The 27,928-nt window shown below is 34.3% G+C and overlaps 1 protein-coding gene across 2 annotated transcripts in view; it reads left to right on the top strand.

Annotated features, from left to right (window-relative positions):
* The window catches only part of Gabrb1 (gamma-aminobutyric acid type A receptor subunit beta1), a 379,104-nt gene that overhangs the window by 116,939 nt on the left and 234,237 nt on the right, over positions 1 to 27,928 (top strand). For both annotated transcript variants that reach the window (XM_026386524.1, XM_026386515.2), the window contains exon 4: positions 13,043 to 13,263. In XM_026386524.1, the coding sequence (XP_026242309.1) occupies positions 13,043 to 13,263 (221 nt within the window). The remainder of the gene's footprint in view (positions 1 to 13,042; positions 13,264 to 27,928) is intronic.

Genomic DNA, 27,928 nt, shown 5'->3' with positions numbered 1-27,928 from the left:
ATCAATAATAAGTGAAGACATGAGTTCCGACAGTAATGTAATAAAGCATTCACGTATTTTAAAGGTATTATAACAAAACCTGGCCAAGGAATCAGTATAAGAAACATCAGCAGTTAACATTAGATGATGTAAAGATAAAAGATCAGAAATTAATGGCAAACCTACAGATAAGAAGATGACTTTCCTTTGAGTATAAACCAAGGAGTGGGATAGCTGGGTCACATGGTGGTTCCATTCCCAATTTTCTGAGGAATCTCCATACTGCTTTCTATAGTGGTTGCACCAATTTGCAATCCCACCAGCAATGTATGAGTGTTCCTTTTTCATCACATCCTCGCCAACATTTATTGTTGCCTGTATTCTTGATGATGGCCATTCTGACAGGAGTGGCATGAAATCTTAGAGTAGTTTTGATTTACATTTCTCTAATTGCTAGAGATGTTGAACACTTTTTCATATTTTGTTGATTGATTGTCTATCTTCTTCTGTGAAGAGTCTGTTCAGTTCCTTAGCCCAGTTATTGATTGGGTTATTTGCTTTTTTGGTGTTAAGTTTTTTGAGTTCTTTATATATCCTAGAGATTAATGCTTTATCAGAGGTACATATGGTGAAGATTTTCTCCCAATCTGTAGGATCTCTCTTCAGTTTATTAACTGTTTCCTTTGCTGAGGAAAAGCTTTTTAATTTTAATCCATCCCATTTATTAATTCTTGATTTTACTTCTTGTGCTCTAGGAGTCTTATTAAGGAAATCAGATCCTAGGCTGATGTGGTGAAGATTTGGGCCTACTTTTTCTTCTAGGTGCAGGGTCTCTGTTTTAGTGCCTAAGTCCACTTTGAGTTGATTTTAGTGCGGAGTGAGAGATAGAGGTTTAATTTCATTTTGCTACATGTAGATTTCCAGTTTTGCCAGCACCATTTGTTGAATAGGCTATCTTTTCTCCAGTGAATGTTTTTGGCACCCTTGCTAGTATGAGATACCCCTATTTGTGTGGATTTGTCTCTATGTCCTCTATTCTGTACCATTGGTCTAAAAGTCTATTTTGGTGCCAATATCATGCCGTTCTTATTACTATATCTCTAGTATAGTTTAAGATCTGGCATTGTGATGCCTCCTGCTTCATTTTTCTTGCTAAGGATTGCTTTAGCTATTCTGGGTCTCTTATTTTTCCAAATAAATTTCATGATTTTCTATTTCTATGAAAAAAATTAGCATACTATAGTGACGCAGCCAATCAATGTTTATAGCAGCTCAACTCACAATAGCTAGACTATGAAATCAACCTAAGCGTCCCTCAATAGATGAATGGATTAAAAAATGTGGTATATATACTCAATGGAATATTAGTCAGCTTTAAATAAGAGTAAAATATGGCATTTGCCAGTAAATTGTTGAAGTTGGAGAATATCATGCTAAGCAAAATAAGCCAATCCTAAAAAACCAAAGGCCAAATGCTTTTTCTAATATGTGGGTACTAATTCACAATAAGGCTGGGGGCACTAGGGAAGAATAGCATTACCTTAGATTAGGTAGAGGGAAGTGATGGGAGGGAGGAGAAGGGATGTGGGGATAGAAAAGATAGTAGAATGAAACAGACACTATTACTGTATGTATATATGTGACTGCATGACCAATATGATTCTGTAACATGTACACTCAGAAAAATAAGAAATTATATCCCAATTATATAATGATATATCAAAGTGCATAAATGCATTCTACTGTCATATGTAACTAATTAAAACAATAAAAATTAAAGAAAAAAAGATGACTTTCTTCCACTTCATGTACTTCATGGTTACACTAATATGCAAAATATTTTTTTAAATAGCAGGTGTTTTGTGGCTCATTTCAATTATAGTTTTAATAGGAAGTAAATATATATTCCTTATCTCTCCTTGCTTTTCCAATTAATAAACAAAACCAAATCCAAATATGCATGTATATCTTATTTTAAAGTTATTAAATGTATTTGGGTCTCAGATCCTTCCCTGTTTTGAGTTCAGGGAGATGAATCAATTCAACAGTTTAAAGTTTTATTGGCTTTAATACACATAATTATTGCTTGTGATCTATATTTATATCATAATAAGATAGAATGATCAGCATCAGTATTATGGCTTTTTCTGGTTGGAGAAAACAAAGATTGGTTCAAATTGACCTAAGGAAAGTAGGATTAGATATAATGATACAATGGGATCATACGAAGCTGAAGCATTGAAAATGTCCAGACCTCATTCTCTAAAAATGAACTCTGGATTTTATGTCCATTTTCTGCATCTTTGTTTTCTTTTTTTTTTTTTTCCTACTATAGGCTGTTTTCTCTTTATTCCTACTCTCTCATCTCTCACAATAGCAGTGTAGTCCTAATTCTATGTCATAACCTCTGTGCTTTGTCTCACAGCTCCTGTCTCATATTCCATGCCCAAGAGCAAATATCTTAGGGAGGACTCTGATTGGTCAATCCCATCTTTTTGATTAGGGTGCATGTTTTCTGTCTGTGGCTAACTGTTCTTCAGTTAGCTATCTATTCTCCATTCCCCAGTGGGAGAAGAGCAGGGCCCCACGATATAGAATATGGCAGTGCTCAATTATTAGGAGCTATAGGCAGAGTACTCTCAGCAGAGATTGCTGAAGTAGGAGGAAATGATGTACAGCTCTACTACAACTGATCTTTCAGGGAAAGTAAACTTAGCTTGGAAAAGAACAGATCTCAGAGCTCAATTAAGCTGGCATGAATTTTCACAGAGAACATGGATTTGTGCTATTCTAATGTGTACTAAAGTAGAAGAAAATAACACATAAATGTGAGCCAGGGCCTTGGCCTTGGTCCCAAATATATATGTGTGTGTGCGCATATATTTTATATATATACATATATATATATATATACATATATATATATATGTATATATATATTTAATTGAGAACAGTTTGAAAAGTAGAGATTGATTAATATGATCCTTTTGTATGGATGCAATACTACTACATGTTAAAGTAATATACTGCTTCTTTGTTAACATCATCTGAGATGTGTGCTGGTTGCAAATGTAGGTAATAAGACTCTTATTTTTCCAGCCACGGTGAAGTCTTCTTAGAGCTCATTCTGGTAAGATGCATACCTCAATATTTTTGCCTAAAAGATGTAACATTTTTCCCTATTCTAAAACAATAAGGCAATGGATTTTTATAAAATAATTATTTTTCCTTCTCTCTCTCTCTCTTTCTCTCTCTCTCTCTCTCTCTCTCTCTCTCTCTCTCTCTCTCTCTCTCTCTGTACCAGGGATTAAATCCAGTGGGAGACTTACCCATTGAGCCACATCTCCAGCCCTTTTTATTTTTTTATTTTGAGACACAGTTTTACTAAGTTTCTTAGGGCTTTACCAAATTGCTGAGGCTGGCTGGCTTTGAATTTGCGACCCTCCTGCCTCAGCCTCCCAAGCTTCTGGTATTACAGGTGCCTGGCCTTCTATCAAATATCTCCTGGTAAATTAGAACATGATTTAACCAACTGTGTCAGCATTCCCTAGCACAGGGTTTTGAAGGATATGTTAAAAGCTTAGAGTAAACAAGCCAACATAAAACAAATAATGTTTTTATGAATTACACCATTCATAAAAAATAATGGTAAAATATTTTTAAATGTTTTCCTGGTATTTATAAGAAGGAAATTTCACATAAGGCAGAATTTCTCAACCCTGACAAAGAGGCAGAGTTTCTCAATTATAGGCATTGTGAACCAGCCAGTTCTCTGTTACAAGGACTGTGCTGTGCCCTGCAGTCTATTGAGTAGCATAACTGCTCTTTACTTACTAGCAAGCCACCACCTCTACCCTAGTGTAATAACCAGGACTGTCTTTAGGCATTGTTAATGTACTTTGGAGGGCAAAATCACTCTGACTTCTAATACAGATCTAAAAGGAATGTTAGCTTTATATTTCCAAAAGAATTAATTCTACTTAATGTAACTATTTTCTTGGCCCTTACTGCACACTTAGATTGTAAAATATATTCTGCTGGAGTTTCATTGAGCACTACCAATTTGGTATCCCCTTTCTCACTTTTCCTCAGGGAATCAAGTCCTCTCATGTCTGAATTAGCCTAACCAATTTCATTAACAATCTCATATCTGTTAATCCCATTAATTTACCTCAGTGTCAGAGAATACCCAATGGGCCATAGTTTCTAAATATGTCACTCTTCCTGTCAAGGAGTAGCTGGCACACTTGAGAAAACTGGTTGGGTACTCTGTAATAGTTCCAGCCATATACCTGGATGAAAAGCGATTTTAATTGTCTTGGCCAAAGAGCAACAATTTCTTTCTGGAAATCTTCTATCCTCTTTAGAGTGCCTGAACTTTTGATTAATTAGAATTAATAGAAAACTTGTCATATGACAGAACAAAATACAGCAATTTTAAGCCTTTCTTAAAATTTTGGACACACCAAAATGAGGTCATAGGCTTTATTACATTCAGATGCCACTGGTATCATTTATATTAAAGTGAATATAGGAAGAATAATTTTTCTAAAACACAGTAAATAGTTTCTCTGACATGAAATCATGAATTTTCTCTCCAGGAGAATTAGCTGATCTCACAAGTTTTCTGTGTGAACAAAAAGTGATAATAGATACAAGAGGGCTATGAAAACCACACTGCAGGAGAAAGAGAATATTATCATGAGTGGGTATGATATAAGTAGTAGAGAAAGGAGATACTGCTGTATTGCAGGTCTTTCCATATAGCCATCATTATTACTGTAATCATCATTGTCTTCAAAAAGGTTAAGGTTCATAATTTTACATATCCACATTTCAATTTGGCATAGAATCAGGTACTATATTAGGCTACTAAGTCTAGAAATGCACTAAAAGAACAGATTTGAATGATGTTTGTTCCATATCACTCACTTATGGATACTACACACTAGATTATTGGATTATTTCTTATTGAAAATTGAGTAAATTACTGATTTATTCTACATCCACGATGTGATTTTTATTCAATATTTATTTAAAAGAAAATGAATTATGTATAGCAAAGATCTAGTCACATAAATATAGTTCTTTATTTGTTAACAGTGAGTGGGGGAATGATATCCAGCAAGGGGAGGGGAAAAGTCTACACACACACACACACACACACACACACACACACACGTGCATGCACACACATATCTATGCAGAAGTTATTCATGTTTATCTCATATTTATGTTATTTGATTTTTCCATTCCCTATTGTTTACAAATGGCACTTTAATTGCGGCATTTATTCTTAAAGTATTACTTTGCATTATTTTTAATGGACAAATACAATTTTATACATTTATCATGTATAACATGATGTTTTGAAATACATTTATATTGTGGAATAGCCAAATTTAGCTAACTAATATATATACTATTTCACATACTTTTTAATATTATAGCATTATAATTTTGATAGTTCATTTTGAAAAATCACACATGGAAGGGATTTGATTTTCAATTACCATTCCTCCCCTTTTCCTCACCTCCACCCTCCCCCTCTCCTCCCTTCTCAACTCTAATAAACTTCTTTTGTATATATACACATACACACACACATACACACACACACACACACACACACACACACAAAGGTGAAATTCCCTTTGGTCCTATTATGTGTGAATATAAAATGAATTTGTTAAATTCATTTCACATTTCTTCCCCTTTCCCTTCCATACTCACTCTCATTCTCCTCCACTAATCTATATTTATGATATCTAATCCCTTCTCCAACCACCTTCTTTCCCTTATTTTGCTCTAGCTTCCACATATGAGAAAAAACTCAGCCCTTGAATTTGTGAGTCTGGCTATGTCACTTAGCGTGATTTTCTCCATTTCCATCTATTTATTAGAAAATGCCATTATTTCATTCTTCTTTATGGCAGAGTAAAACTCCATTGTGTGTATACATACCACGTTTTCTTAACTCATTGTTCTGTTGATGGTATCTGGGTTGATCCCATAATTTGGCTGTTGTGAATTATACTGCTAGAAACATTTTAGTGGATGTATTGCTTACAGTATGCTGATTTTAGAATTTTTGATAAATACTGAGAGTGGGAGAGCTGGGTCATATGGTGGTTCACTTTCTAGTTTTTTTGAGGAATCTCCATACTGCTTTCCAGAGTGGTTTTACTAATTTGCAGTCCCACCAATAATTTAAAAGTGTATATATTATTTACCAATATTAGTGTTCTTGATAATTGCCATTCTCAATGGAGTGAGGTGAAATCTTAGTGCAGTTTTGATTTGCATTTCCCTGATTGCTAGAAATGCTGCACATTTTCTCATATATTTCTTGGCGCTTTTTGTGTCTTCTTTTGAGAAATTTCTGTTTAGTTCTTATGCCAATTTATTAATTGGGTTTCATGTTTTTCTTTTCTTTTCTTTTTTTTGCATTGAGTTTTTGAGTTCTTTATATATTTTAGATATGTAATCCTCTGTCAAAGAAGTAGCTCTCAAAGATATCCTTCCATTCTATAGGTTCTCTCTCTTCATTCTCTTAATCTTTTCCTTTGCTGTGTGAAAGATTTTTAAGTTGATTGCATCCCACTGATTTATTCTTGATTTTATTTCTTTTAGCTTTAGGAAAAATATTGAGGAAGCTGGTTCCCAAACTTACATGGTTGCGTGTTAACCCTATGTTTTCTTCTAGCAGTTGCAAGTTTTTTGGCCTAGTTTCTAAGTCTTTAGTATATTTTGATTTGACTTTTTTGTAAGGTAAATTATAGGGATCTAAATTTATTTTTCTATGTATGGATATTCAGTATTCTCAGCACCATTCACTAAAAAGGGCTTTTTCCCCAAAATATATACATTGGCACCTTTGTCAAACATCAGATGGCTGTAAATATTTGAGTTTGTCTCGTATTTTCAATTCTATTCCATTAGTCTTCCTATCTATTTTGATGGCATTACCATGCTGTTTTTGCTACTATATCTCTGAGTGTTATTTGAGGTCAGGAATTGTGATGCCTCCAGCGTCATTTTTCTTATTCAGAATTGCTTTGGTTATAGTGGGTCTCTTATTCTTCCAAATTATTTTAGGACTATTTTTTCTAGTTCTGTGAAGAATGTCATTGGTATTATGATGGAGGTTTCATTGAATGTGTATATTTCTTTGGTACTCTGGTCATTTTGACAATATTAATTCTGCCTATCCAAGAACAAGGAAGGTCTATCTATCTTCTGGATTCTTCATCCATTCTTTCTTCAGTTCTAAAATTTTCATAGTAGAAATCTTTCAGTGTCTTGGTTAGATTAATTCCCAGCTTTTTTTTTTCTTTTCTTTTTTGAGGTTATTGTGAAGAGGATGGTTTCCTTGATTTATTTCTTAGCTGAATCACTGTTGGAATAAAGAAAAGGTATTGATTTATAACTGTATTTTCTTGTATTTTGCTACTTTGCTAAATTCATTTCTCAGCTTTAGAAATCTTCTGGTGACATTTTTTGGGGGTATTCTAGATGCAGGATCATATCATCAGCAAACAGTGATAATTTGATTTCTTCTTTTCCATATTTATCCCCTTAATTTCCTCCTTTTGCCTGATTGCCCTGGATAAAGTTTCAAGAATCATAATGAAGTGGTAAGAGTGGACATCCTTTTCTTGTTTCTAATTATAGAGGAAAAGTTTTCAGTTTTCCCCATTTACTGTAATGTTGGCTATGTCATATATTGTGTTTATAATTGAGGTAAGTTTCTTCTATCTCTAGTTTCTCCAGTGTTTCTAACATGAATGTACACTGTATTTTATCAAAGAACTTTTCTGCATCTATTGAGATGATCATATGATTCTTGTTTTTAAGTTTACTTAAGTGATGAATTACCTTTTCTGATTTTTGTATGTTGAACCAGCTTTGCATTCCTGGGATGAAGCCCATTCAATTATGTTTTATGTTCATGGTTTTGAATGTGGCTTGTTAATATTTTAAAAAGTTTTTGAATTTATGTTTATCAGGAATAATGGTTTATATTTTTTTCGTAGATGGCTATTTGTCTGTTTGACTCTATAGAATGTGTTTGGCAGAGTTTCCCCACCTTTCAATTTCATGGAATAAGTTGAGAAAGAATGGGGTTAGTCTTCTTTATAGGTCTGTTTCTGAACTTTACTTTGTAGGCAGGCTTTAATTTCAGTTTCATTTTCATTACTTGATATTGGTCTGTTTATTTTTTTTCTATAACTTCCTGGTTTAGTTTGGGCAAGTCATATGGGTCTAGATTTTGCAGTTTATAAAATAGTTTCTAATGATCTTCTGGATTTCAGAAGTGTCTGTAGTAGTTTCCTTTTTAATCTCTAATATTGTTGATTTGTGTTTTTTCTCTTTCTTTTGGTTAATTTGGCTAAGGATTTATCAATATTATTTATCACTTTCAAAGAATAAAATCTGTGTATTGTTTTTTTTATTCTCAATTTGACTAATTTTGGCTTTGATTCTTAGTATTTCTTGTCTTCTATTGTATTTGGAGTTATTTTTTTCTTTGTCTAAGGCTTTGAAGTAGATCATAAGATTATTTATTGGGATCTCTCAACTTTTTTTTTAAATGTAGGCAATCAATGCAAAGAATTTTCCTCAGTACTGTTTTCATGCTGTCTCAAAGAGTTTGATATGTGATAGTTTTGTTTTAATTTGTTTGTAAGAATTTCTTGATCTCTTCTTCATTTCCTATTTGTTTCTTCATTAAAGAGTACTCTCCAAGGATTTATGTGATTTCTATTATTTTTTTGCTGTTGATTTCTAGTTTCATTCCATTATGTTCTGATAGGATAATTGGATTATATCTATCTTTTGGTATTTATATGGTTTATTTTGGAAAAGTTTCCATAGCTTCTGAGAACAAGGTAAATGCAGATAATTTGTAGTGAAATATTCTGTATACATCTATTAGGTCCATTTTAATTATAGTATTATTAGGTTGGATATATCTTTATTGATTGTATGGTTTCATGATCTGTCTAGTGGCTATAAGGGTATGTTGAAATAATCCAGTATTATTGTATTGGAATCTGTCTGGGATTTAATGTCAAGGAGTATTTGTTTAAAATGTAACTAGGTGAATTGATATCTGGGGAATATATATTTACTATCCTTATATCTTCTTGTTGGACTATTCCCTTTACCAGGAATGTAATGGCCTTCTTTATCTCTTCTAAGATAGTTTTTGCTTAAAATCAGATTTGTTAAATATGACAATAGCTATGCCAGCTTGTTTTTGAACTCCATTTGCATGAGATATTTTTTCCATCTTTATATCTTCAGCCTGTGAGTGTCTTTGCTTATGAAATAAGTCTCTTGCAAAAATCATAGAGTTGAATCTTGCTTTTTTGATCCATTCTGCTAGTCTATGTCTTTTAATTGTGAAGTTGAGATCATTTATATTCAGTGTTATTATGGATATGTGTTTGTAGTGTACTGGCATTTTGATGTTTTGTTACATTTAGTTCTGTTTTGATTCTAATTTAGCTGATTAGTCTTCTGTTGATTTTCATTTACTTGGGAATTTTGAATTTTGTTTTTGGGTTTGTCTGTGTGCAATTTATCTTCAAGGAATCTTTGTAGTGCTGGTTTGGCTGCTATGTATTCTTTCAGTTTATCTTTGTCATAGACATTTTCTGTTTCCCATTGAAGATGAAAGAGACTGTTACTGGGTATAGCAATGTTGGTTGGCAATTATTTTTTACAAAAATGTAGACAGTCACATGGAAAAAAAATTGAACCTCAACCTCAACCTCACACAAAATTAATTTAACATAGAACATTGCCTAAATATAAATGATAACATAAAAATTTAAAGGAATTAAAGCCCTATGTATCATCCTAAATAGACCACAGAATATTTAGCAAATCCACTTCTAAGGTGTGTAGAGATAGCCTTCATGGTCTCAGATTCACTGCAATGCATATGAAATACCAGTTATCTGCCCCTGGGGTGCAGACGCGCCTGTGTGTCCGCTACAGTGCCAGCAATGAAAGTAGCATTCCTCCCTTGGGATCCAGAACCTGAACTGTCCATGTATAATTTTCGTTATGCTCATTTTAATCTCTTTGGTTCAGGTGTCTTCTAGGAAAAAAAAAAAAAAACAATTAAGTTGCCTTCATAAGTTCCCAACTTCCTGTCACTGCCAGCAGTACCACCTGGTGCGGTGGTGGCACCAGAGGTAGTATTTTCCGTCTGGCGTTCGCATGGACCCTAGCGGCAGCTGTAGAGTGGGAGACGTTTCCCACTAGGCGCATGCGCACTAGGGACTTTTTTCCCTTCAGGGTGCTCTCAGTCGGCAGTGGCAGTACCAGCTGCGATGTTTTCCTTGGGGGGTGTGAGTGAAGCATATTACTGTGGGGCGCTTTTTGCCAGGTGGTCTCCCACGTGTCCCCCCCCCCCCCCGCCCCAGAGAACTGTGGTGTCTGCCTTTGGGCCCAGGCTCGTTTTCCACACCTGGAGCATTCTCAGGGCACTAATTTTGGATTTCCTTATAGTAAACCACTACCCTACAGATTCTGTGTACATTAAAATCAGCCTCCCTCTCTAATATACAGGTTTCCCCAAGTCAGTTTTCCAATTAAAAATAAAAAGTTCTTTATCCGCTGGCCACCCCTTGGTGCGCACTGACCCTGGCCGTCGCTGGCACCCGAGCTGGCGCTCCTCTAACTTGTTATGTCCTACCTTCAGGTTTCTGACTTTGTGCATCTTTCTAAACAATTTTTAACAGTTTTCAGTATGAAGTTTCACTGAGTTTCCTTAGTTACTCACCTCTCTGAGAAGTAGTATCCCCACGGTAAGGCCGATGTGAGGAGCTGCTGTGAGGCATCCGCCATCTTCCTTGCCCCCTCCACAAGCTCCTCTGTGTGTCTAAGGATAGAGCTTTTGCAATCTCCTTTCTTAACAATTTTCAAAATAATCCTCCTTTATACTCTATGATTATATGTTTTCCCCTCTGCACATTAAAACCTTACTTATGGGCGGGAGGGTGGAGTAGGGATTTCAGCAGGTCTCATTGGGAGAGACTCTTTGTAGTATTTATGGGAACCTAGATGCTGACAGGGATTCTTATGATTACTGAAGCATGTATTTCATTGGTGACTGTGCTAGTCGCTAGGGCAAAGTTTACAATATCTTGACATTGGCTAGTTATACCATTTTTTTTTTCTACACTGGCTGAATTACAACAAGAACCCAACCTCTAAACTTGGAATTGATCATCACAAATTGCTTATTTTCCTGGTCAACAGGATCTATCTGCCTACTAATTCTTCCATTAACAACTATTTAAAATAGCAACTATTATGATAATTGATTATGAGCACTCAGTGTTTGAAAGTATGATACCAATCTGTACAGAGCAATTAACTGTTTTTAAGTTAATGTGGGGTTTTTGTTGTTGAACATGTTACGGTTTTTAAAGTACCTTGATTTGAAATTTTCTCACTTGATGCTCACAATAAGCAAAAAAAAAAAAAAATGCCATTTTATAAACAAAGCATCTGAGGTATAGGAGAGTATGTTTGCCACCTGTAGTTACACAAATCTACATGTGGTAAAACTTAAAATCAAAGTGTTTTGAAATCTAGAGCTAAGAATCTATTCAATTCATCTTTCTCCTTAAAGTTTTGCTCTAATCCTCAAATAGTTAAGGATTTGAAAAAGATGCAAATGGTATGGTACAAATTGAGAGAAGAGAATTGCATATAACCATGTGGCTTTATAAATGTATGAATAAGGTTTTAGATTTTAAAAAAGATAGTGTTTGATTAATATTAAATAATGAACACCTTTGTCATTTAATAAGAAAGAATGGCTTTCAATCACTGCAAGATGGTTTCTGAGTAAACAGTAAAAATATTTTTGAACCCAATGTGAACAGAAGCAGAGATTCATTGTTCAGAATGAATATTATGCAGGGGTCTAGATGGAGTATAATTTGCCCAGTTGTAGGGCAAATTGATTCTCAATTAGTGATTTATATTGCAATGTTAGTACACAGATATTGTGCAGGAATTATGCAATATTTTGTTACTGGTTGCTAAAGCATTCACAAAGTAACTATGGACATACAAGTATCCTTTAAAAGAAAAATTGAGCCTTATGTTTTTATTATGTTGGAATCCATGTCTTAAAGACTATGATTTTACTGCTGGCAATTGATTTTCTTTTAATGGGCAATTATACTTTGAATTAATAGAGGTCCTTAAAAACAGACAAAAAAATAAAGCACTAAGATAATCATCACCATCCATCCCCTGTTGCTTGATCCATTTATTGAGCCCAAATCTTCCTGTATTTCACTGCCAGGGAAAACCTGGTTAGAAAGAAAAATACAGGGGCTTGTCCTCATTTGCTACCTTTTGCAGAAGGTAAGGAAAAAAGAACTCTCAAGAGCAAACAATTCTAAATTCAAACCAATTCCTTAAATGAAGCATAAATAAATGTAAGAGGAACTGTTGATCATTTGTACTTCTGATGTCAGTTTTCTCATCTTTATCTACACGTGCTTTAGCACTACTTTTCAGGACCCACAGATAGGTTGCAATTCACTAGAAAGATCTAGATAATGGCAATTGATAACCATTATGAGTCAAACAGCAGAAAAGAATTTGCAGTTTGAAAAATACCTTTTCCTTTTAAGGGCATTCATGTTTAGTTATTATCAATCATTCCACTCCAAAATAAAACCATAAGAATAATATCTAGGTGTAAATTTTGGAAATGATGCATCTCATACAATTTCTCAGCTTTCCGATGGTATCATTACCTTAACTTCAAACCTTGAAGTTCAATTACATATATTTGATCTATATTGGTGGAAATACTTGTGCTTAGTTCTGTTCTAGTACTTTTAACCTACTAGTTGCCTTGCACTTGAAGGAGTAAATTTCAATATATCCAAATGTATCTCTCAGGGGATATCAGGAGGGTGGGTCCTGGATGTCCACAATGCCATATGCTATAAAATTTTTAACAAAGAGCCTTAGATGATGATGATGATGATAAAATTATGTGTTTGGTTTTATTTCACAGGACTATACCCTCACCATGTATTTCCAACAGTCTTGGAAAGACAAACGGCTTTCTTATTCTGGAATCCCTCTAAACCTCACCCTAGACAACAGGGTAGCAGACCAGCTCTGGGTGCCAGACACCTACTTTCTGAATGACAAGAAGTCGTTTGTGCATGGAGTCACAGTGAAAAATCGAATGATCCGACTGCATCCTGACGGAACAGTTCTCTATGGACTCCGGTAAATGGATTCATATTGCATGTTTTAATGTTGCTATGGTTTTATTTCCTACTTTGTAAGTGAACACGGGAAAGATGCAAGTAGGAGGTACTCATGTCCATTAAAATCTGACATTAAAGATGAGAATCTCTGGAAACATTTCAGCTCAATGTAGACAACTTTGTCCATTAAGTACAGTGAAATTTTGCTCTGATCCTCAAGTAATTAAGAAAGTAATCAGAAAATATATCTTTGCCAGAGATTTCACATCTAGCTTGTTGTTTTTTTTTTAAGACAATTGCTTGATTATCTAAGAGCCACCCAGATTGAACTGAAATGTGTTCTAGGTGTTGGGAAGAGCAATTTAGAAATGAAATTAGGAAACTGTGAAGAGGTAAGAAAATATTCTGTGGTCTATTTAGGATGATACATAGGGCTTTAATTCCTTTAAATTTTTATGTTAACATTTATATTTAGGCAGTGTTCTATGTTAAACTAATTTTGTGTGAGGTTGAGGTTGAGGTTCAATTTTTTTTCCATGTGACTATCTACATTTTTGGGTTTCAGTTATTGTAAAGATTTTTCATTTTCCATTATATTGTGTAGGTGACTTTAACTGTATAAGTGGAGGTCTATTTCTAGGCTCTGTTCTGTTCTCTTTATTTATCCTCAGGCAGTGTCACCCTATTTTAATTATAGCTGCTCTGTGGCAAGTCATGAAGTCAAGAAGTGTTAAGTCCTCAAACTTTATATTTATTTTTCACAACTCTGTTAGATATTCTAGGTCCTTTGCATCTCCCTATAACTTTTAGAATCAACTTCTCAACTTTTACAAGGAAATAATAGCATACTGGGGTATAATTGAGGTATAGTGAATATATAGTAAGTTTGCGAAGAACTGACACCTTAAAATTGTTAAGTCTTCTAATCCATGAACATGATATATCTTCATTTATTTAGGTTATCTTTAATTGATATTACTAATGTTTTGTATTTTTGTATTTTGTATTTTTGTTTTGTTCTGTTTCAGAATAAGATAGAAAGGAGTATCATACACTTAATGGAGGTCTATTATTAGTCTTCATGTAGCTAAATGCATACTAAAAACGTTGAGCTGTGTTTAAAAATAAGCTTCCTGTTTTAACAAAGAAATATCTAATCTATATCTAATTCATGTCTAAACTATGTTGTTATAAGATATGAAGAGTGGTGGTTCTATAACATTTGGTGTCACCTTTGTTATCACTTTGAGAAGCAGATAAATGATATACAGTGTATCCACAAACTCTTATATGCACCCAATTTTCTTGCCATTTCAGATTGTTTATAAGCTCCCTAAAATCTTCTATATATAAGAAAAAAACTAAAACTCTGGTGTCAATTAGTTACAATTTATTCTATAAGCTCACTGATACTCCCAAATAATATACACCTGAAAAACCATATCTGAGATAAAAGTAAAATCATCATCTCGGGCTAGGATTGTGGCTCATGGTAGAATACTTTCCTAGCATATGTGAGGCACTGGGTTCCATCCTCAGTACCACATAAAAATAAATAAAACAAAGGTATTGTGTACATCTCTGACTTAAAAAAATTTAATCTTAACATATTGGTTAATTATTTGCTGATAACTTTGATTTTAATTTACACAGTAAAATGACATCCACTTTTTTGGCAAAATTATATTTTGAAATTTTCTATTCTTTTGGTGCTCCAAAGCTTTCAACTCCAGTTAAAGAAAAAAAATCTCTGTTTCTTGGAAAAGTAATGAAATAAGCAATAGTTTGTTTGAGTCTATTGACAATGGCTAAAGAAAAAAATAGTTTCTTTCAGTCTACTGATAATGGATAAAGAAAAAAATTTACTAATCCAAGATAAGTGTTTTGATGGTTCATCACTGAAAATCAGTTGCAATATATCTTTGTTATCTATCCAACTTAAATATGCATTTGGGAAAATAATTCTGTGACCCAACTTAAATATATCAGCCACTATACACATAAGCATACTGATTCACCAAGAATGTATAAAAAGTTGTTTTGTTGGGGAGAAAAAGGACAACTATATGTTTTGCAAGAATGGCAGTCAAATTCTCAGTTCACAAAACTTCACTTCAGGCATTTTTCCAAATTATTGGAATCTTTGCCATTAGGAAGAAAATATTAAAGAATCATGAAGTTGAACAGACCTCCTTTTAAAACTGGGAAAACTGAACCAAAAGCAGGAAAGGGCTTTAACCAAGGACACAAGAAGGTATTGCAAAATTGAACCAAAATTCTGGTAGCCTTAACTCCTGTACCTGTGCTTTCCCTACCCCATTGCTTTTCAATCACCCTGAGGAGTCAGAATCTCCTTCCAAATTATACAACATTGTTCTCTCCTCTTTGGACATACGGGGTCTTTGTAACCTGCAGATTACAACCAGACCATGAGAATCTAAAGAGAAACATAAACCATCTGTCTATTATCAGGGCTTTTATCTCTTTATGACAACAACTTTCTATATAATAATCTCACACCAGCTCTAATATCTTCTGTTCTTCCTCATAACCTCTTCCCTCATAAGTTTGGTTTTTCTTTTTCTAGAGGTTATAAATATCCTGGAGATACCATAGGTATGGCAGAGAAAGTATGACATTTGGAGTTAGAGAACTAAGGTAGGGCCTTAGTGTCACAATTTTTTTGACTGCTTGACCTAGAACAAATTATGTAAATTTTCTGAGCCTTATTTTTTATTATCTACAGTAAGGGATTAATGCCCTCTAACTTATTATTGAGAAGATCTTATGAATTAATTAACAGGAGAGAGTCTAGATGGTAAGTTCTAAATTTTATTATTCTAAAGTAATCGCGCTTTATATTGCCTTATTAGGTAGTGGGAAAGTGGCATCTTGAGGGTGGTTATCTAACTCCTGGGATGTCAGTGATTAGAACAGAGATGCAGTTGTCCCATTAAGAAAACACTCACTGAATGCCTGGTATGTGTGTCTATTCACTATTTTGGCCCTGGGAATAATTTCCCAGGAGCCTGGTAGAAATTTGTCATTGTGGCATTGTGGAAAGCACCTGGGATTCAGAGCCAAGAGGCTTATGTCCTAACCAGTTTGTACCTTTTAGTTGCCATTTCATCTTCCTGGGCTTCAGATACCCAGCCTTAAAGGGAAGAGATTGGACAAAATTACCTTTAAATTACTTCTAAACCTAAATTTTATTATTTCTACCATCTTACATATTATGTTATGCTCATTTTAATTTATCTGATGTAGCATTTCTTGTAGAAATGAAAACCTGCACTTTTTTTTGTAAGAGTCTTCTTAAGAGTAGTATCATTTATCATTCCTAAGCATACATAGTAGAAAATCTTTATCATATAACACATATATTGGCATCTTTATAGCTATACAGTATGTATTTTAGACATGACTAATCAGGAGAATGAAACTCATGGTCTTATGCTTCTTCATAAGTCCGGCTAATAGTCATTCTGAAAGAGGTCATACATAAATGAGGAACTTTTAGTGATGATGGAATCAATGAGATTTTTCTGAGTGCATTCCAAAGTCTCTTTGACCTAGTATTTCATAATCATAAAGCCATATCATTGAACTAAAACAACTTTTCATTTTTTAAATTTTTTATTCTAATTTGCTATATATGACACTGGAATGCATTACAATTCATATTACATATATAGAGCACAATTTTTCATATCTCTGGTTGTATACAAAGTGTATTCACACCAGTTCATGTCTTCATACATGTACTTTGGATAATAATGTCCATAACATTCCACTATCATAACCCCATGTCCCCTCCCATCCCCTCCCATTCCTCTGCCCTATCTAGAGTTCATCTATTCCTCCCATGCTCCTCCCTCTGCCCCCACTGTGAACCAGCCTCTTTATATCAGAGAAAACATTCGACATTTGTTTCTTTGGGATTAGCTAACTTCACTTACCATTATCTTCTCTAACTCCATGTATATACCTGCAAATACCATGATTTTATTTTCTTTTATTGCTGAGTAATATTCTATTGTGTATATATGCCAATTTTTTAATCCATTCATCTACTACTACCAAAAGCACTATACAGATTTAATGCAATTCCAATCAAAACCCCAATGGAATTCCTCAGAGAAATAGAAAAAGCAGTCATGAAATTCATCTGGAAAAATAAGAGACCTAGAATAGCTAAAGCAATACTTAGCAGGAAGAGTACAGCAGGTGGCATCACTATACCACATCTTAAACTATATTACAGAGCAATAGTAACAAAAACAGCATGGTATTGGCACCAAAACAGACTAGTAGAGCAATGGTACAGAATAGAGAACACAGAGACTAACCCTCAAAATTATAATTATCTTGTATTAATTAAAGGCACAAAAACATACATTGGAGAAAAGATAGCCTCTTTAACAAATGGTGCTGGGAAATCTAGAAATCCATATGCAACAGAATGAAATTAAACCCCTGTCTCTCACCATGCACAAAACTCAATTCAAATTGGATCAAGGACCTCGGAATTAAACCAGAGATTCTGTGTCTAATAGAAGAAAAAGTAGGCCCTAATCTCTATCATGTCAGATTAGGCCTCTACTTCTCTAATAAGACTCCTATAACACAAGAATTAAAATCAAGAATCAAAAAATGGGATGGACTCAAAACTAAAAAGTTTCTTCTCAGCAAAATAAACAATCTGTGAGGTGAATAGAGAGCCTACAGCTTTGGAGCAAATTTTTACCCCTCACACATCAGAGCACTAATATCTAGGGTATATAAAGAACTCAAAAAGCTAAATACCAAAAAATCAAATAGCCCAATCAATAAATGGGCCAAGGACCTGAACAGACACTTCTCAGAAGATGATACACAATCAATCAACAAATATATGAAAAAAATGTTCATCATCTCTAGCAATTAGAGAAATGCATATCAAAACTACTGTAAGATTTCATCTCATGCCAGTCAGAATGGCAGCTATCAAGAATACAAACAACAATAAGTGTCGGTGAGGATGTGGGGAAAATGGCACACTCATATATTGCTGGTGGTACTGCAAATTGGTGCAGCCAATATGGAAAGCAGTATGGAGAATTCTTGGAAAACTGGGAATGGAACTACCATTCAACCCAGCTATCCCTCTCCTCAGTCTATACCCAAAGGATTTAAAAACAGCATACTACATACAGGGACACAGCCACATCAATGTTTATAGCAGCACAATTCACAATACCTAAAACAACTTTTCTACATTCAAACTCAATATGAGATACAACTTAATTTACATGATATCACAAGTGTAGAGTTGGTTGTTTGGGGTTTTAGTGTGAATGGTGTCAAATCAGATTTTACACCCAAGCCCTGTAAACACTCTAACAATCATTTCTGACAGGTTACCATTACTTTTGAGGAACTGGGCTACTGTGCAGCAGATATTTAGCCCATTGTTGAGACTCCATTTCTTTCTCTCTTTTTTAAAAAAATTATTTATTTATTTATTTATTTTTAGTTTTTTAGGTGGACACAACATATTTATTTTATTTTTATGTGGTGCTGAGAATCGAACCCAGTGCCCCACACATGCTAGGCGAGCGTGCTACCACTTGAGCCACATCCCCAGCCTGAGACTCCATTTCTTATGCCTCTTATTCTCAACTCACCTCTGTTGTGACCAAATGACTCCAAGGAATAATCCCGAATCCTCCATCATTTCTTCTTTAATTTCACTGGGGAGCTAATGTATGTCTGTTTTGTGCCAAAGATTTGTTAGGAGACTGGAGCTTCAGTGCACATCCTATGAGCCCTTTGGTCCTTGCAGTGCATACATTGTCATTCCCTTTCTTACTCAAAAGTGGAGACTAAACAATATCAACACTTTCTATGTCACATATTGAATCTTTAGAATTTTCCCACTTTTTTCTCCCTTCTTTTCATTTAACAATGAGGGAGAACTTCCTCTTCCTTTGAAGCTAATCCCTTTACATTTGCATTTACTGTTAGTATTGCATATAATTTCAGACTTTGCTCTTCTCTTTTACTTAAATCTTCAGTTTTTTGTCTTCTGTTGACTCCTTTGCTTTGATTTTCTCCAGCGTTTGCAGAGCTTTGGTTTCCTGTACCCCATCACCACCCATTTACACATTTGCTCCTCAATTCCCAGCAACAGGGCTCCCATCCACGCTGCTTTTTAATTTGTTGTTGTTGTTGTCATTCAGCACTGGGAGTGGAACCCAGCACCTTGCATATGCTAGACAGTTGCTCTACCACTGAGCTACATTCCTATCCCTTATTTTTAATTTTGAGACGGAGTCTCAATAAGTTGCCCAGGCTGTTCTTGAACTTGCCTCTAGAATAGCTAGGAATACAGGAGTACCCTACCATGCCCAGTCATGCTGCTTTGTTAAAGCACCTTCATTGAAAATTATGAAAACCTTCCCTCTCAATTTACACTCTTGATAAAAATGATAGGTGAATAATGCCAGCCCTTGATGTCAGGGTTTCTAAGACCTAGCATAATGACTGCTTATCTCTTGTCCTGTCTTTTTGCTGTTTTGTTGCTGACTCCTCCTTGCCCTCTAATTGTAACCTACTGGGACTCTTCCAAGATTGAGCTGATCATTGGAACTTTTTTTTTTTTTAACATTAGAGCTTTATGGTTATATGTAGAAGTTGGGTTCATCCTAACAGAATCATTCATGCATGGAAATTGGTACCAGTTCACGATCTCTACTTTTCCCTCCCATCCTTCTTCCCCTTTCTCATTCTCCTTCCTCTATTAGACTTCCTTTTGCTCATCTGTTAATTTATATTTGATTAGTTCTTTATGTTCTCCCATCCATTCTTTTCCCTTTTCTTTATTTTACTCTAGCTTTAAGTATCTAAAATCCCAAACCACTGAGTTTCAGAAAAATATGTAAAATTGTTTATTGAGCACCTGAATCTGGATGCTCTGCCAGCTCCTCCTGACACAACCCCTTTTCACCTCATTTGCTTTTCCTAAAACCAAGTCCTCTTTTCCAGGTGCTAACAAAAGTGTCATCCTCCTGGTCAGGAGGCATAAAATGTGAGGCATCTTGGACTCCACATCTCTTTTGCCCCTGAGATCTAATCTGTTGCTTCTAATTTGCTCCATCTGTAGAAGATCTCAACCATCTTTTGTACTTCTAAACCATTTCTGCTACCTAAATTAACATCTTCACTGTCTTTCTCTTCCTGGCCAATTTCCTTTCTCAATTTTTCTCTTCCTTATCACTGTCATCTTATTCTTCCCATAGATCATGCCAGATCACATCACTGGCTACATTAAAAACAAAAACCAGTGGAGGAAAAAAGAAAAAAAAAACTTCAGCAGCTCCAAAGTTCCTATAAAATTTTTTCATATATTTAAAAATTTACTCTCCATGTATTTTTTCATATACTCTCCATCTAGCTATGGAATTTCAAACTCAAGGATGCTCAAATATTACAAAATATTATTTTTGTTTCTCTGAAATTCAAATTTAATGGGACAACTTGTAATTTATTTGGCAATCCTAAAGCCCTATTGAAATGCCTTTATTTCTCTACCCAAAAACATTCTCTTCCCAGCCTAACACTTTTTTCTATCTTACTCCTTTTTTAAAAAATCCTTGTTCAGATTTTACTTCCTCCATGAAGACTTTCCCAGTCTTCTCACCCAGATGAAAGCTCTCTCTCATTTGATGCTGTACTATATAAATACCCAGGAGATTTGCAAATCTCTTAGCATATTACATTTTTCAAATAAATGCCAATAAAAATTATAAAAAATAAAATCAACATGTGCAAGATGTAGTCACCTGACTTAGTACTTATCAGCTGCAGCATTCCCCATTGGTTAAATGATGGCTTTTAACCAAGGAGCAATTAACACTATTAATGACCAGATGTATTCTGTCTCTTATGCAAACATGATCCAGCTGGTAGTACACACTGTTTCTCTCCAAGACCTAGCCACGTGGGGGACTAAAAGACTGTGATTATCTTTTCCTGAAAGTGGCAGTCATGGGATGATTTAATTCTGTGAAGACTTTCCGTGGAGTACTTACCCTTCTGAAAGCTGCCTTCCTTTTGCCTTCACCTTTTCACACTGCCAGTGCTTTCCTTTCTATGTTCTATAACACTCATTCCTTCATCTCCTACCAGAGGCAAGCCCTGGGCCAGATAGATTTGAAGGACCATCTGAGCATGGGAAGTGAAATAGGTTAGCCCAATACTGCCTTTCATTAGAGCTCAGTGTTATCTTTAGAGTGTGTATTTAGGCTGGTATACATACATCATGAGCATACATAGAGTAAGAGGTAAATACCAACCTCACTTTAAAATATATATATATATTTTTTAGTTTTAGGTGGAAATTATATTTTATTTTTGTGTGGTGCTGAGGATCAAAACCAGTGCCTCATGTATGCTAGGCAAGCACTCTACCACTGAGTCATAACCCCTAGCCCCACCACCTCACTTTACTATTGATAACAACATAGCATGGATTTGAACTAATATTTGTATGTCTAAGTAATTGAAATTATACTATATTCCAGCAGAATACTTCATGTGTCACATATTATCATATTTAATCTTTTCTGCAACACTGGGAGCTGTCTATGTATATTATTTTAGTAAGCTAATTCTACAGGTATCTATATTGGCAGATTTAAAGAAACTTTTCCCATCTCATAATTTATTAATTTACCTTTTAAGACTAGGTCCAAAGGTTCCACACATTGCATTTGATCGATATATTTTCCCAAATCTCTTTTATACTGTAGGTTCACTGTTGTTTAATTGCCTTGTAAATTCTCGTTTCATGAAACCATATCTTTTTTGTGTGTGTTTGATTACATCCCCTAATGTAAATTTGTTCCTCTATCTCCTATATTGAAACTTGATCAGATTTAGATTAGTTGTTGTGTTTTGGCAAAACTGCTTCATGAGTGATATAGTATACTTGTATCAAGTGACCAAAAATGCTTGTTTCTTTTTCTTAATGATACAATGATTGATAAACCACTTCAGATATTGACAGCCTGATTTATACATTAAAATAATCTCATTGATTTTAGCATAACTGTATTAGTTTGTTAGGGCTGCCACACAAAGAACCACAAACTGAGGAGGCTAAACAACAGAAACTTATTTTTTCGCAATTGTGGAGGCAAGAACAAACAAAATAAAAAGATTAGAGTGTTGGTAGAGTTAGTTTCTTTTGAGGGCTGCAAGGAGGAGGTTTCTGGCAGGCCTCTGTCCTTCGTGCATTCATTGATGGCTGTCATCACCTGGTGTCCTCACATGGTCTTCTCTCTGTGCTTCTGTGTCCAAATTTCCCCCTTCAGAAGACTATCAGTCATATTGGACTAGGGCCCACCCTTAATGATCGTACTTGAATTTGATTACCTCTTTAAAGAACCCATACTCAATAAGATCTCATTCTGAGGTACTGAGGGTTAGGACTTCAAAATATACATTTGTGGGGGATATAATTCAACCCATAACAGCAATGATTTTAGCAACTACTGATATCCATTGCCTAAACTTACTTAGATCTTACAAAACAATAGTGTTTTATCATCCCCTCTTTATTTATTAACAAGGTTATTCTCTAAAAATCTCTCAACTGTTTGTTATTATGAGGTATAATTTGTGCAGTGAAAGCAGAATAAATACTTGAGCGCTTCTTTTTATTTACAAGTTTTTTTGTTTTGGTTTTGGTACCAGAGATTGAACTCTGGGGCACTTGACCACGGAGCCACATCCCCAGCCCTATTTTGTATTTTATTTAGAGACAGGGCCTCACTGAGTTGCTTAGTGCCCCACCCTGGTTGAGGCTGGCTTTGAACTCTTAAACCTCCTATCTCAGCTTCCAGGGCTACTGGGATTAGGGGTGTGCACCCCTGTGCCCGGCTATAAGTTTTCAAAATAATAAGTTGTTTCCCTAAAATCTCCCAAATCTTCCACTGAGGTTTGGCATGTTGTTGTTTGTGTTTTCTTTTATCACTTATGAAGTCATGGCTTGTAACAGGTACATCTGTTTCAATGTCTGCAGCTATTGTTATTCCACTTCTTTCTGTGCATTATCTGTGCCTTATCTTTGGTCAATGTCAGCCTTTTCCAATTGACTACTGAGTTGTTGTTTTTAATAGGAGCTCACTAATTACTATAGCTTCTTTGTTTTCTGATGCAGCAACTTACAAATTTCCTGACCTAGAAATGAAGAAAAAACATCATGACTTCACATTGATATTTCTCATTCAAATTTGTAATTACAGGGTTTTTCCTCATTGCTACTTTGATTTTATATTTTGTTTTTCTTTCATAGGAAATCTTGATTCCTAATAATAGTAAAATAATTATATACTTTATCTTATTAAATATATTAGGATGTATATCAAATATGTAAAATATTAGGATATATTCCATCAGGAGCACACAAATGAATTGTTTTAAGTTGTATTTTAAGTTTCAATTTAGAAATAGTTCCTTCCTATATGGTTAAAGTACAACTTTTTTTAAGTATTTTTTTATTTAGTTGTAAATGGACACATACCTTATTTATTTTTTATGTGGTTCTGAGGATCTACCCCAGTGCCTTGCACATACTAGGTGAGTGCTCTACCACAAAGCCACAACCCCAGCCTCAAAGTATAACTTTTTTTAAATTTTGGTTTTCATTTTGAATTGTTAAAATTTGATTTAAATTTTTTTTCATAATTATGTAAAATACTTTCATGGTACTAAGGACTAACTGTAAAACAAAAGAAGTCCTACTATCATTTCTGTCCCAGCCTCTCCTGACCAACAACATTCCCTTCTTCCTTCTGTAGAGAAGCATTTTTATTTGCTTTAGGGTTTCTCTCCATTTTAGCAAACATGTATGAATATTTATATTCCTTCCCTTGTTTGGAAGGTATCACAGTATACTAACTACTCCATATCTCTTAAAGTAATTCTGTAAAACCTCCATACGTATTGAAAACAGGAGTTAACCAAAATCTTCTAGCTTCAAATTCTCTGCTCTTAACCCCTGCACAAGGCCGCATTCCCTGAAGAAAATTTCCAGGAACATAATTCCTGTGTATGAATGTTTTATTTCTCTTTATTATAGAAATGAAAATAATTGCTAAAGGTACACAGCATAAATGGGAATAGCATGACAGAAATGAAAATAATTACAGGAGCTACAAAGCATAAAAGGGAATAGCTCTACCAAGAGTGTGAGCTTTCCAAAATATACATGCTTTTGTTGGGTTTTCTAACAATTCCTACTGAATTCAAATTCTAAAAGAGAAGGGTTCTGAGCTTCAGGTTTCAGAAATGAGCCTAATGTTACCAGAAACCTGTGGCCTGATGAGGATTTTGAGAATTCCCCTACTGTATTTGCCTACCTATGTCTACTCCAAATTTATTTTTTTTAAATGTTTTGACAGTGCCCGACCATGGGTTGTACCTAAGAATATAATCAATGGCAATGCTTATTGAATATAAAAGAGTTTCCCACTATCCCTTGGAGACTCATTTCATCTTACCTTGTTTTTTATAATAAAGCAAAGTAAAAAGCAGAGGCAATTATCCTGATAATACAGATCCAAAATAAATAAATAAATAAAAGCATGCTTACTCACTATTGATTTTTAAAGCAGTTTGGAGACTCTAAATATTTCCTATTAGCTATCCATATTGATTGTACACTTTGGGGAAAAACAAAACAGTTTCTCTCTTCTAGACCTGGCCAGCACAGAGGCACTTGTGATTCTATTCAAAAGTCCTGGGCAAGTCACATAAAGCTCACTGTGAAAAGTGTTGGGGAAAAATATTGTGAAGTTGATTGCAGAGAATAAATATGTAGACTGATGTAATAATAATATGTGGACAAGCTGATAACGACAAATGCATCTTGTAAGAGAAAGGAACTTTTATTTTTGAATGGAAGGGAAAAGAAACAGATGATGCATAAAGAATACAAAGAATGAATGCCTGGAGACTCTCTTTACAATTCCACTAAAGAACAGTGTTGCTGCTATTTTCCTCACAGGTTAGTGGACTTATATCACAGGGTCAAAAATTATATCATAAGAGTACCAAAAAGCAATTTAAATGATTCTCCAGTGAAAAGTCTGCTATTTTCACCTAACTTTTATTTTTAATGTTCTTTGTTCATATATTTATATAGAATACTTCATGATTACATGTTGTTTGTTAGGGCCCCTTATTGATAAACATGGCATTGCAACTAATTCAAATACTGAATGATCCAATTGAAATAATTTTGCTGTTACTATCACTCATTGTGTGACCATGTGATCTGGGGCTGTATCATAATAATTGATCCTCCTGAATTAAATTAATGTGAAAGAATAAATAAAATCAGTGACAAAAAGCAGTTTAAAAGTAGCCACATATCCTCAAACTCATATGCCTGGTAAAGTATCTTTTGGAAGAGTACCGACTATGAATGGTCAGGAAGAAAAGAAGAATGAAAGAAATGAGAATAAAACATGGAAAGATAGAAAGGAGAGAGGGAGGGAGGAAGGGAGTGAAACCAGATATCTTAGAGATATGTTAGAAATTTTAGATCACAATTATATTACAAAAGATACTATTACTTCCTATGAAGATGTGTTAGGTTTTACAATCACATGCAAAACTTTTAAAACTATTTTCCCTAGGACCCTCAACTTATTCCATGAAACTATGATTTCCAAATTCAGTATTTTCTGTGATTTTTCCCATAACCACATAGCACATAAATAATGACAAGTTTTTACTTATGTACATATGTGTGCGTGTGCATATGTGCTATATATTTTTGAAGAAATTTTCATTATCTCTGTATGTGGAAATTATTACTTTTTAAGTGGCATTAAAATACATCTAAGCTACATATTGTTCAAGTTTAAAAGTGCTTATTCATGTTCCATTTAAAATTATTTTTCCTCATTTGTAGAATTGAGATAGCAATATTAACTATCTTATGAAGTATTACTAAGGTTAAATAAATTAATAATAATAAAAGACTTACAATATTCATTAACAGTAAAGGCTAAATGATCATTCATTTATTCCATATGAAATGTGATATAGGCATTATGTTTAGATGATAAACACATGATGATCATAAAATAATAATCATAACCAAAATAAAGACCTTTCTTTACAAACCTTTCAAGGCATCAAGTTAAATTTGGATTCCTTTGGTCAGTGTTATGTATCCCAGATTGTGATGTTGGCTTCACCCCCAGAAGCCAACATTTTAATGTATGATTCAACTTCTAATTTTGTATAGCAAAGCAAATCCATACAGTGTTTCTGAAACCTATGTTTCCACTCTGGTTTGCATATCAGATATAATACCAAGCTTTGTATATCATTTCTTAATTTTAAGTACCATGACATTATAACACCCAAATATGGAGGCGTCATATTTTCTACCATTATAACATGCTGCATATGGATTTTGTAGCATCCCATCACTATTTTGGAAGCAGTAATTTACTTTAGACTAAAACAGAAATATCATAGGGGATCTATAGAAGAATGTGTGCCACTAAAATACAATGAAAATGCTGTTTAAAGCTTAAGCTTTTAGGGAAGCATTGACCTATTTTTGCATGTCAACCTAATTAATCTGATCAGAGTTAATAGATGTCTTTACAGCAAATTAGCATTGCTTAGTTGCATATAAAAGGTAGTAAATCAATGAATACCATATTTTCTGGAATTAATGTCTCATCCCCTGAGTATTTGAAGCCACAAAACACATTTTGAGAAACAAAAAAAATTCCTTAAAAGTTCATTTATCTTCTACCTCTGCTTGAAAACAATGAATGCAGTTTATCCAAAGAGAGTATACCTTGTCCTTCCAGGACACAGGGAATATTAAAGGAGTGGCTCCATGAATTAGTACTTGCTTTTCCACATCCCAAAGGAAAATTTCAGGTTTTATCTCAGTCCCTTTTCTTCTTTTTAATAAAGATAAGGAAAGAGTTTTGGGATAGAGCCAACCTATAATAAATGCAGTGAACTAGAGCTGACAATGTTGCTTGACCCATTTTCTTCTTGCAAAATAGTGGTAAACACTTAAACAATAATAAGAAAAAGAAAAAGTAATTCAAATGCTATTTTTATTTGATTTGTTTTTAATTCTCAAATTCTTAATTCTGTCTTTTTTCAAAGTTGTCCAAAAAATAGACTTTTTTCTGCCCCCCTGAACATCAAAGGATCACCAAAGACAATTTTTTTTTGTTATTGTTGTTCAAGAACCAAACAATTGATCACTTTGAAAATTTAGGTTATTCCACTTAAATAACTCAGATGGAGTCATGAGGATTAATGAGGGCCACTGAAGGTGGCCCTCATTAATCCTATATATATTGTTTACATATTTCTATCCTCTCAACTAAAGGAGCATCCAGTACCAAGACAAATGAATCTCATCTCTTCCGATTCAAGAATATCTTACTCTCCAGCATGACAAGCATAAATCCTGCAAGAGTTTCAATGTTTGTGAAAATATTTGAGACATAAAAGCAAGCCTCAATGCCACCAAAAGAGAAAACAAAAACATTAAAATTGAAATAAGTAAATGTCTTCAAGTATGATATTATATATACATGTCACAAGTTTTAAAAAAATCACAAAACTCAAAATTACAAAAGTTACTTTAG

This window comes from Urocitellus parryii, chromosome 10 (genome assembly GCF_045843805.1).
Source record: "Urocitellus parryii isolate mUroPar1 chromosome 10, mUroPar1.hap1, whole genome shotgun sequence".
NCBI lineage: Eukaryota > Metazoa > Chordata > Mammalia > Rodentia > Sciuridae > Urocitellus > Urocitellus parryii.
Note: the sequence above shows the minus strand (reverse complement) of the source record. Positions and strands in the feature narration are given on the sequence as shown.